Raw genomic sequence first — 12,136 nt, forward strand, 5'->3', positions numbered from 1 at the left:
AGAAGCTCAGGCTCTCCAGGTAGTCCAGACCCAGGAAGGCTGCAGACGGGACGGAGGCCAGACCCATCCCGGCCAGGACCAGGCTGTGGAGGCGGGACAGAGGCAGGAAGTTCTTCTCCTCCAGACCCAGGATGGGGTTCTCCCCGATCATCAGGATCTCCAGCGACGGCAGGGACTCGAACCAGCGGCTGTCGATGGCCACGAGCCGGTTGGAGTTCAGGTGGAGCCTGGAAGACGGAGCAGAGGGGGGACAAGGACTTAGTGAGGACCTGCGGGTTTCAGAGCTGAGAGAGGAAGAGAAGAAGAAGAGGATGAACAGGAAGTGACCTCAGCAGGTTGGTGAGCCCGGCGAAGGCTTTGGGTCCGATGGAGGAGATCTTGTTGTGGTTCATGTAGAGCTCCTCCAGGCTGGACAGGTTCCTCAGACTGAAGTCCTCCAGCTCCTCGATGTGGTTCTCCTCCAGGTACAGAGTCACCAGCCGGCCCAGGGAGGACAGACCCATGGAGCTCACCTGGACAGAGAGGAGGGCTGTCACGTGACCGTCACTAACCAATCACAGAGAGACCTGAGGGGGAGGTGTGCTACCTGAGTGAAGTGGTTCTGGGACAGGTCCAGCTCCGTCAGGTTGGTCAGACTCAGCAGCTCGGTGGTGATGGAGGAGATGTTGTTACTCTGCAGCAGCAACACCTGAAACAGGGACGCAGGTGAGACCGGTCTGAAGGTTCCTCTGACCTCGTTAACCTCGTTAGTCTGCCTCTCTTAACGAGCTCTCTCACCTGAGTGTCCCAGGAGACGTTAGCCGGCACTCTCTGCAGGTGGAGCTCGTTACAGTCCACCGTCCTGGCCTGGTGGTACACGGACTGAGGAGTGTACCAAGGCCGCGTCTCACACACACACTGCAGGGGACACAGCACAGCGCCACCTACAGGACACACACACAAACAACAACAGCTGTGTTTCCAGGTCATGTGACATCGAGGAGGAAACCTTTAGCAGACTCTTTTAGTCGGACTCTGAGACCGCTTTGATGCTGGGCATAATCTGATCTTTACCTTGACTGGCTCCGCCCACTCCGGCACACACTGATGACGTCATCAGGCAGAGGAGGAGACTCGCAAGGACCGCAGATCCCATGGTGCACTGGGGGCGGAGCAGAGAGGAAGTGTTGGTTAAATTCCTCCAGAGGGTCAGAGGGAGGGCGGGGTCACATCTACAGCTGGAGGAAACAGGAAGTGAAGATGTAAAGGAGCACAGGTGATGATGTCATCAGGTAGTGGGCGTGGTTTGTCAGTATGTTGATCTAAAGTTGTATGGAGGCGGTGTCTGGTTAAACTGACTCCACCAGAGACATGAGGAACCAGCACAGGCATGAGGACGCTAACCTGCAGCTGAAGCTAGCTCTACTAAGGTGCATGTGGACCAAGAGTCCCAGGGTCCTTTAGCCCTCAGAACTACTTCCCCCTGAACTAAAAGGTTCCTGGTCCCCCATTGTTGTCTGCGTTTGGACCGCGGGCTGAAGTCCCGGGTAGATTGTGTAAATCAGGCCAGTGACATATGGAGGAATAAAAGGAAATGCTTCTTTCTTTCCTTCTTTCTTTCTTTCTCCCTCTTATTCCTTTTTTCTTTCATTCCTTTCTTCTCTCTTTCTTTCATTCCTTTTTCCTTTCCTTCTATCCTTCTTTCTTTCTTTCTTTCTTTCCCATTCATCACAGATGACCCCATAGAAGCAGACGGACAGGCAGGTATCATTCTGAGCAACACGACAGTTAGCCTGTTAGCATGAAGAGACTCAGCTGGCACTGTTTTAGATATATTTCATCACAGATGGATTCACTGAATCAAGGAGGAAAAACAAAGAGGAATGCCATACATCACAGGTGGGAAAAAACAATGACTGTGAATGGTTTTTGGAAAAATTTGCCAAAAAAAAATTGCCAAACATTTTTTGACAAAATACATTTTGAAAGAAAAAAATGGACAAAAAAAATGTAAAAAAATTTTTTTTTTTTTTTTAAATGTAAAAAATAAAAAAAATTGACAAAAACAAATTTGAAAAGAAAAATTTGAAAAAAAGAAATTGACAAAAAAGTTGACCCGGAGCCTGTCGAAAAAATGTATTTTCCTCAAATTTGAAATTGTGCTCCGAAAGCAGAAAAAAATGTGAAAAGTGAATATTTTGTGCCTGTGGTTAAAAACATGGAAAAAGCATTGAATGAATCAACACAACAGTTAGCCTGTTAGCATGAAGAGACTCAGCTGGTCTGTTTTAGATGGTGCTATATTTCATCACAGATGGATTCACTGAATCAACACGTGAGAGGAGATAAGCGCGAGTAGCAAAGACGTTTCAACACGGCTTTAAAATCCTTTAGAAAAAAAAATTGAAAAAAAAAAAAAAAAATTGAAAAAAAAAATTATTTTTTTGAAAAAAAAAAAGTTTGAAAAAAAATTATTTATTTTTTTTGAAAAAAAAAAACATTTTGAAAAAAAAATTTTTTTTGAAAAAAAAAAAACATTTTGAAAAAAAAATTTTTTTTGAAAAAAAAAACATTTTGAAAAAAAATTGTGACAAAAAAAAAATAGAAGGAAAGAAGGAAAGGAAAAAGGAATGAAAGAAAAAAGGAATAAGAGGGAGAAAGAAAGAAAGAAGCATTTACTTTATGTCCTCCATACGTCACTGGCCTGATTTACACAATCTACCCGGGACTTCAGCCCGCGGTCCAAAAGCAGACAACAATGGGGGACCAGGAACCTTTTAGTTCAGGGGGAAGTAGTTCTGAGGGCTAAAGGACCCTGGGACTCTTGGTCCACAAATTGACAAAAAAGTTGACCCGGAGCCTGTCGAAAAAATAAATGTTCCTCAAATTTTAAATTGTGTTCCAAAAGCAGAAAAACATGAAAGGAGTGAAAATTTTGCTCCTGCAGTTAAAAACATGGAAAAAGCAACGAATGAATCAACACGTGAGAGGAGATAAGCGCGAGTAGCAAAGACGTTTCAACACGGCTTTAAAATCCTTTTGAACTCAAAAAGCCGTGATCGCAGAGATCGCCCGGTGTTTTGGTTTAAACGGCGACCCTGTTAACTGGAGACTCTCAGCCGGATGCATCCCTCATAAACGTCTTTAGACCATCATTAAATATCTGATGAGGATATTTTGAAATCTAAATAAAAACTAAACTAGTTTGCATTCCCAGGAACTCCCTCTGTGTTTCAACAGCTGTGTAAACTCCACAAACACTGACACGTTCAGCTGAAGGTCTCCAGTTTACAGGGTCACTTTTAAAACCGGAACACCGGGAGGAGAGACGCATTCACGGTGGGCTGAGAGAAGACTACTGTTACAAGCTGCTAAATCAAGAGAATCACAGCTTCTTCTTTTGAAAAGTACACACACATACAAAAAAGATAGAACAAATAAAAACTAATGAAAGAAAGAGAAAGAACGTAAAGTCATAAACTCAGAGGAGGAGCTTAGAATGAATAAAGACGGACCTTTAACGAGCAGCTGTTAGCTCAAGCTGTTAGCTCAGCCGTTAGCGTCTCTCCTGAGGTGTTTAATTAAAAACAAAGAGAGAAAAATCACTTCAACAAACGTCTGGAAGAACGGTGTAAATGAGACCTCCAGATATTACTCAGCAGGAGCCTAACAGCTGTACACACACACACACACACACACACACACACACACACGCGCGCTACACGCTGCTCATTAGCAGTAACTGTGTCAAATTCATGTTGCAGCAAAGTTAACACGCTCTAACAACACTGAGACTGTGTGTGTGTGTGTGTGTGTGTGTGTGTGTGTGTGTGTGTGTGTGTGTGTGTGTGTGCTGAGTGAGAACGAAGCCTGGGGACAAATATAATCGCATCAAAGTCTCTCCACCTCTCTCTCTGCAGCCGACAACAGATCCCTCGTTTACATCTCACACACACACATACACGTACACACACACACACACACACACATACACACACACACACACATACACACACACACACACACACACACACACACATACACACACACATACACACACACACACTCAAAGGGGCAGGAAATGGGGACACCTTGCCTCTGGTGCCATGGCAACGAGCCAGTATGTGACATAGGCAGGGGGCGGAGACAGAGACCTCTGAGCTGCTCCCTGATTGGTCGAGACAGACTCAAACTTATTCTGAAGTTTGTACAGCGACCTCAGCGTCTCTCCACGTGATGACATCACAGATTACAGACAGGAAACGTGTCACAGAGAGAGACCCACGGCGAGCACGAGACGTCAGACAAGTCTGTTTGGACTCACCCAGTGCATGATGGGAAACTTTGAGAGGGACTCGGGAGCTACAGTCACAGAAACAAACCTCTCACAGATACGGAGTGTGGACATCAGCTCCTCCCCTCTGTGATCCTGCACATGGTCCTTAGGTCCAACAGATCCTGATCCAGCCTCTCATAGTTCCCCCCTCAGATATCTAAACCCACCTCAGACCAGCTTCTGTTTCTGCTCTCATGTTTCATGCTGACCCAACACAGAGACACCAGGGAGCTCTTCTGGATCTGTGGGTCCTCAACGGTCCAGAGATGAACAAGGTAACCCAGAGAAGCTCCTGCAGGACAGCCGGATAGCTGGAGTCCTGTGACCGAGACTCAGAACTACCGAATCAAGGATTCTCCTCCTCCTCTCCTCATCTATGTTGTCTTTATGGTCCTCTGATCCGACCTGCTGGATCAGAGACTCAGCAGATCCAGTGGAAGTTAACACACTGACTAGAATAGAAACCTCTCAGAGACGGACCGGACACGGATCAGGAGGAAGTCTGATGTTGGACTCTCGGTGATTTCTACCCTCCTCACCTCTCCTCTGGGTCTGTGGTGAGTCCAGCAGTCAGCACTAAAGGACTTCTGGACGAGACTTAGGCTCCCAAACTGGACCGGAGGAGACCGGAGGAGACCGGAGGAGAGGGTGGAGTTGAGAGACTATAACACCTTCATTTTATCATGTCTGTGTGAAGAACAGGAACATCACCTCTAAATGAACAGAACACGCTCTGAATCTGTGAAACAGACGACCCGAGACCACGCTGCCCCCTGGTGTTCAGGAGGAGTACTGCAGAGCGGAGCGTCGGCGTGTCGACACAGAAGTATAAACCAGGTTTAAGGATGAACACACGTCACCTGTCTCAGTCTGAGATATGACAGAAGCAACATGTGAGCGCAGAGAGCGTGTCTGACTTTAACCAGCTTACCGCTCAGATTACTGACTCCACAGAGACAGACGGACGGATGAACAGAGTCCTCTCCTCCGCCCGTCTCTTCAACCTGTGCCTTGTTTTTCCCTCCGTATGAAAACATGAAGTTTGTTTCTAAAGGAGGAGTTTCTGACTCTTCCAGACACGTGCGTCTGGCTCTCATCATTTCCCATCATGCCCTGGGGTCAGGCAGCAGCGGCAGCCTCCTCCTGAGGTCAGCTCTGTTTACACCGACAGAGAAATCCATCTGAACGTTTCATCTCCTCACAAACACTGACGGGAAGCCGAGTCTGGAGGGACCCAGGCAGGAGTTCAGGTTTTCATGTTGTGTTCCCGATTATTTCAGAGAGTTTCTACTTTCCCAGCCGTCCCTGAAGGCAGCGCAGAGAGAAGCTTTGTGTCTGACAGATCGTTCAATCGTCTGAACCTCCTTCTTCTTGTTAACGACAGACTGAAGGAGGTTTGTCTCTGTACTCCCACATCTCCTCCCCTCCTCCCCTCCTCCCCTCCTCCCACCGCTGCTGAGCAGATGGAATATTGATGAGGTGGTATTAATTATTTAACGAGCTGTGAGCGCCTCGTTAAGTGTCCTGCTGCAGAGGCTGTGATTGGAGGACAGGGAGAGTCAATGGTTAATTAACTGAGCGGCCACACACACACACACACACACACACACACACACACACACACACACACACACACACACAGGTGGGAGGGGACTTAAATATAGAACAAACCGCCCACGCTGCTAATAAACTCTCACAGAAACAGGAAGTAGAGTCGACAGTTTGCTTCCAAATGAAGATCAGAAAAATAAACGGTTTCAGAATCAGAGTCTGGGACAGGACAGGATCAAACCAGCTGTCCCCCAGAGGAGTCTCAGCTTCACTGTAAACAAGTCCACAGAGTCTCAGCTTCACTGTAAACAAGTCCACAGAGTCTCAGCTTCACTGTAAACAGGTCCACAGAGTCTCAGCTTCACTGTAAACAGGTCCACAGAGTCTCAGCTTCACTGTAAACAAGTCCACAGAGTCTCAGCTTCACTGTAAACAAGTCCACAGAGTCTCAGCTTCACTGTAAACAAGTCCACAGAGTCTCAGCTTCACTGTAAACAGGTCCACAGAGTCTCAGCTTCACTGTAAACAGTTCCACAGAGTCTCAGCTTCACTGTAAACAAGTCCACAGAGTCTCAGCTTCACTGTAAACAGTTCCACAGAGTCTCAGCTTCACTGTAAACAGGTCCACAGAGTCTCAGCTTCACTGTAAACAGTCCCACAGAGTCTCAGCTTCACTGTAAACAGGTCCACAGAGTCTCAGCTTCACTGTAAACAAGTCCACAGAGTCTCAGCTTCACTGTAAACAAGTCCACAGAGTCTCAGCTTCACTGTAAACAAGTCCACAGAGTCTCAGCTTCACTGTAAACAGGTCCACAGAGTCTCAGCTTCACTGTAAACAGTTCCACAGAGTCTCAGCTTCACTGTAAACAAGTCCACAGAGTCTCAGCTTCACTGTAAACAGTTCCACAGAGTCTCAGCTTCACTGTAAACAGGTCCACAGAGTCTCAGCTTCACTGTAAACAGTCCCACAGAGTCTCAGCTTCACTGTAAACAAGTCCACAGAGTCTCAGCTTCACTGTAAACAAGTCCACAGAGTCTCAGCTTCACTGTAAACAAGTCCACAGAGTCTCAGCTTCACTGTAAACAAGTCCACAGAGTCTCAGCTTCACTGTAAACAGGTCCACAGAGTCTCAGCTTCACTGTAAACAGGTCCACAGAGTCTCAGCTTCACTGTAAACAAGTCCACAGAGTCTCAGCTTCACTGTAAACAGGTCCACAGAGTCTCAGCTTCACTGTAAACAGTTCCACAGAGTCTCAGCTTCACTGTAAACAGCTCCACAGAGTCTCAGCTTCACTGTAAAGAGTTCCACAGAGTCTCAGCTTCACTGTAAAGAGTTCCACAGAGTCTCAGCTTCACTGTAAACAGGTCCACAGAGTCTTCCCTCTGGCTTCCTTCAGCGGTATGAACCTGAAACAGGAACTGATGTTCTTGTGATGTTCTTGTAATTAACGGGTCTTCAGTTTGCTGAAATAACAACATCATGATGCAGATTAGTCCAAAGTCCAAAGTCCAGCTTTGTCAGGTCTGTCCTCAAGAGGAGAAGAAAACTACGTCTACAATGTTTGTTTGTTGAATGGAGGTGGGATCCATCATTTCTGATGCTGTGTTCAGGGAAGTCAGGAAATCTAAGCACTGATTGTCTTTAGTGACACAGCATCAAGCAGATTAGTGTCTCAGTGTAAATGTTTGATGTAGAACAGATCAGTAGTAGAACCAGGTCTTCATAACATCATCATGATGATTCTGAAGCCGCGTTGTGAACTCTAAAGATGGAGGTCGTCATGTTGGAAACACTCCAGCTAACTTCCTGCTAACGTAGAACCTGACTCTGCCAACAAACTCCGGTCTCAGGAGGAGCATGGACTCCCGGAGCGCTCAGGTTCTGTCTGAGACAGACTTGATGAAGCTCAGAGTCTGCTGGAGGCTGACAGAGAGAGAGAGAGTCTGATCGCCCACCAGGAGGAGGTGAAGACTTCATCCTGACAGACTCAGAGCTGACGGAGGTTTCAGCTTCAGATCAAACTTCTGAGTCTGAGAGCAGCTCGTCGTGACAAAGGGTGGAGAATCTTCGGTTAGCGGAGAGTTGAGGAGGTCAGGAAGAAGGGATTACATAAAGGAGGATGCTTGTTACCGTGGAAACCCTGTGAATGTGAAACAAGTCGAGTGAAGTGAAGAAACTCTGCGACCCAGTTTCATCCCAGAGTTTCAGAAGAATCATTACGCAACAACAACTCCACTCAAACACTGACAGAGACTCTGAACGCAGCTCCTCCAGGGAGGAGGGGAGGAGATGAGGAGGGGAGGAAACGAGGAGATGAGGAGACGAGGAGGGGAGGAGGGGAGGAGAGGAGAGGAGGAGACGTGGAGGGGAGGAGATGAGGAGGGGAGGAGAGGAGGAGACGAGGAGGGGAGGAGAGGAGGAGACGAGGAGGAGACGAGGAGACGAGGAGGAGACGAGGAGACGAGGAGGGGAGGAGGTGAGGAGGGGAGGAAACGAGGAGACGAGGAGTCGAGGAGAGGAGGAGGGGAGGAGGGGAGGAGGGGGAGGAGAGGAGGAGACGAGGAGGGGAGGAGGGGAGGAAACAAGGAGACGAGGAGACGAGGAGGGGAGGAGAGGAGGAGGGGAGGAGGGGAGGAGGGGAGGAGACGAGGAGGGGAGGAGGGGAAGAGAGGAGACGAGGAGAGGAGGAAACGAGGAGACGAGGAGGGGAGGAAACGAGGAGACGAGGAGGGGAGAGGAGAGGAGAAGAGAAGAGGGGAAGAGAGGAGAGGAGAGGAGGAGAGGAGGAGGAGGAGAGGAGAGGAGAGGAGAGGAGAGGAGAGGAGAGGAGAGGAGGATATGAGGAGAGGACACAAGGAGAGGAGGAGAGGAGACGAGGGGGGAGGAGAGGAGAGGGGAGGGTAGGAGGAGAGGAGACAAGGAGAGGAGGAGAGGAGACGAGGGGGGAGGAGAGGAGAGGGGAGGGTAGGAGGAGACAAGGGGAGGAGAGGAGAGACAAGTAGCGGAGATGAGGAGGGGAGGGGAGGAGACGAAGAGACGAGGGGAGAAGACAAGGAGATGAGGACAGGAGGAGAAGAGAGAAGGAGATGAGGAGACGAGGGGAGGAGAGGAGAGGAGACGAGGAGACGAGGAGAGGAGAGGGCATATGGGTCTACTCTACAGGTGTGTATTTAAAGGTGCAGTGTGTAAAACTTAAAAGGTGCAGTGTGTAGTATTTAAAGGTGCAGTGTGTAGTATTTAAAGGTAAAGTGTGTAGTATTTAAAGGTACAGTGTGTAGTATTTAAAGGTACAGTGTGTAGTATTTAAAGGTACAGTGTGTAGTATTTAAAGGTACAGTGTAGTATTTAAAGGTACAGTGTGTAATATTTAAAGGTACAGTGTGTAGTATTTAAAGGTACAGTGTGTAGTATTTAAAAGGTACAGTGTGTAGTATTTAAAAGGTACAGTGTGTAGTATTTAAAGGTACAGTGTGTAGTATTTAAAAGGTACAGTGTGTAGTATTTAAAAGGTACAGTGTGTAGTATTTAAAGGTACAGTGTGTAGTATTTAAAGGTACAGTGTGTAGTATTTAAAGGTACAGTGTGTAATATTTAAAGGTACAGTGTGTAGTATTTAAAGGTACAGTGTGTAGTATTTAAAGGTACAGTGTGTAGTATTTAAAGGTACAGTGTGTAATATTTAAAGGTACAGTGAGTAGTATTTAAAGGTACAGTGTGTAGTATTTAAAGGTACAGTGTGTAGTATTTAAAGGTACAGTGTGTAGTATTTAAAGGTACAGTGTGTAGTATTTAAAGGTACAGTGTGTAGTATTTAAAGGTACAGTGTGTAATATTTAAAGGTACAGTGTGTAGTATTTAAAGGTATAGTGTGTAGTATCTAAAGGTACAGTGTGTAATATTTAAAGGTACAGTGTGTAGTATTTAAAGGTACAGTGTGTAATATTTAAAAGGTATAGTGTGTAGTATTTAAAGGTACAGTGTGTAGTATTTAAAGGTACAGTGTGTAGTATTTAAAGGTACAGTGTGTAGTATTTAAAGGTACAGTGTGTAGTATTTAAAGGTACAGTGTGTAGTATTTAAAGGTACAGTGTGTAGTATTTAAAGGTACAGTGTGTAGTATTTAAAGGTACAGTGTGTAGTATTTAAAGGTACAGTGTGTAGTATTTAAAGGTACAGTGTGTAGTATTTAAAGGTACAGTGTGTAGTATTTAAAGGTACAGTGTGTAGTATTTAAAGGTACAGTGTGTAATATTTAAAGGTACAGTGTGTAGTATTTAAAGGTACAGTGTGTAATATTTAAAAGGTATAGTGTGTAGTATTTAAAGGTACAGTGTGTAGTATTTAAAGGTACAGTGTGTAGTATTTAAAGGTACAGTGTGTAGTATTTAAAGGTACAGTGTGTAGTATTTAAAGGTACAGTGTGTAGTATTTAAAGGTTCAGTGTGTAGTATTTAAAGGTACAGTGTGTAGTATTTAAAGGTACAGTGTGTAGTATTTAAAGGTACAGTGTGTAATATTTAAAGGTACAGTGTGTAGTATTTAAAGGTACAGTGTGTAGTATTTGCTCTGTACTTAAAGCTAAGGGCGACAACACGAGAAAGGACGCAACATTTTAAAACATCAGACTGTAAATATGAACCCATGAGTCCCTGACCTGGAGAGAGGAGCTACCATGGTCTCAGACTGACCCTCTCTGAGTCTCTGAGCAGCTAGCTCACAGCTTCAGCTCCATGTGGACCCAGCAGAGCTCAAACAGGACTCTCTACAGACCACAACAGGACACAACTCTGATGAACCCTTTGTGTTATCAGAGTGTCTGATCTCATTATAGTTACTAACAGGAGTTTCAATGGGAGGGAGGATGTTTCAATAAAGGTAGTCCGACAAAAAACGCCTACTCTAGCTTTAACTTCAGACTGTCACACAGCGCTGAGGGTTTAACAACAGCAGGGTGAAATCATGTTTCAGTTTAACATTAACATGTTCCAATCAGTCTCCATCACCTTAATATAAATATATGAGGACACCTGAACACACACACACACACACACACACACACACACACACACACACACACACACACTCCAAAGATCAAACAGAAGCCAGCAGTCATGGAGAGCAAACTTTAGGACCTGCTCCTGAAACCCTCCTCAGATATCAAAAAGAGACCTGATCCATTATTAAGACCAAACTTTGTCCCAGAACATCCCATAATAACACACACACACACACACACACACACACACACACACACACACACAGAGTAACAGCTGCACACATCCCTGAGATCAGAGTGAAATCTGATGTGTGATGGATGTTGGGTGTGTGTGTGTGTGTGTGTGTGTGTGTGTGTGCAGCATGCTAACACCTCTAACCGACCCTCACGGAGAGATCTGCCGGTGCAGCCCGGACCAGCAGAGAGGGGGGCAGGTCCTCCTCCTCTGTGGACCGGATCACAGACGCCCATCTTCTCACCTTGCTCCTGGTCCTCCTGGTCCTCCTGGTCCTCCTAGTCCTCCTGTCCTCCTAGTCCTCCTGTCGTCCTGCTGCTGCGCTCCTCCGCTCCGGGACCTCACACCGGGACAGTCCGGTTCGCTTCAGACCCACAGAGTCCGGCAGGTTCTCCGGTTTGTTCGGGTTCGGGTTTTGGTTGATCCGGATGAGGTTGGACCGAGTCCTGATGCCGCTTTTATCCGAAGCATCCCTCTCTCGCTCCCCCCTGTCCTCTATCAGGTCCGCAGCAGCTGACTCCACACCAGCCAATCAGGTTTATAGGCCACTGGGTGACGGACCAATCAGAGCGCGGATGCTGCAGAGCGACGATGGAGAGGAGGGAGGGAGGCTCACATGACGTAATGCTCTAGATTCTCTTCATGACTCTCTCTCTCTCTCTCTCTCTCTCTGTCCTCTCTCTCTCCTCGTCTCTCTCTCTCTCTCTCCCTCCCTCCCTCTCCTCTCCTCTCTCTCTTCTCTCTCCTCTCTCCTCTCTCTCCCTCCCTCTCCTCTCCTCTCTCCTCTCACTCTCTCCTCTCTCTCTCTCTCTCTCTCTCTCTCCTCTCCTCTCCTCCCCTCCTCCTCTCCTCTCTCTCTCACTCTCTCTCTCTCCCTCCCTCCCTCTCCTCTCCTCTCTCTCTCACTCTCTCTCTCTCTCTCTCTCTCCCTCTCTCTCCTGTCTCTCTCTCTCTCTCTCTCCTCTCTCTCTCTCTCATCTCCACTCCCTCTCTCTCTCCTCTATCCCCTCCCCTCCCTCTCCTCTTCTCTCTCTCTC

General features: G+C 46.9%; 1 protein-coding gene across 1 annotated transcript in view; it reads right to left on the reverse strand.

Moving 5' to 3' along the window:
- Window positions 1–4,405, reverse strand: part of si:ch211-180f4.1 (leucine-rich repeat neuronal protein 1) — an 11,583-nt gene extending 7,178 nt beyond the window's left edge. Inside the window, exons 1-6 of the mRNA XM_034679108.1 lie at window positions 4,362–4,405; window positions 1,054–1,141; window positions 778–923; window positions 587–688; window positions 328–512; window positions 1–227 (exon numbers count right to left, since the gene is read on the reverse strand). The exon at window positions 1–227 is cut by the window's left edge and continues 16 nt beyond it. Of these exons, the coding sequence (XP_034534999.1) occupies window positions 1–227; window positions 328–512; window positions 587–688; window positions 778–923; window positions 1,054–1,135 (742 nt within the window). The 5' untranslated portion in view covers window positions 1,136–1,141; window positions 4,362–4,405. The remainder of the gene's footprint in view (window positions 228–327; window positions 513–586; window positions 689–777; window positions 924–1,053; window positions 1,142–4,361) is intronic.
- Window positions 4,406–12,136: the final 7,731 nt, after the last annotated feature.

Source organism: Notolabrus celidotus, unplaced genomic scaffold (genome assembly GCF_009762535.1).
Source record: "Notolabrus celidotus isolate fNotCel1 unplaced genomic scaffold, fNotCel1.pri scaffold_324_arrow_ctg1, whole genome shotgun sequence".
NCBI lineage: Eukaryota > Metazoa > Chordata > Actinopteri > Labriformes > Labridae > Notolabrus > Notolabrus celidotus.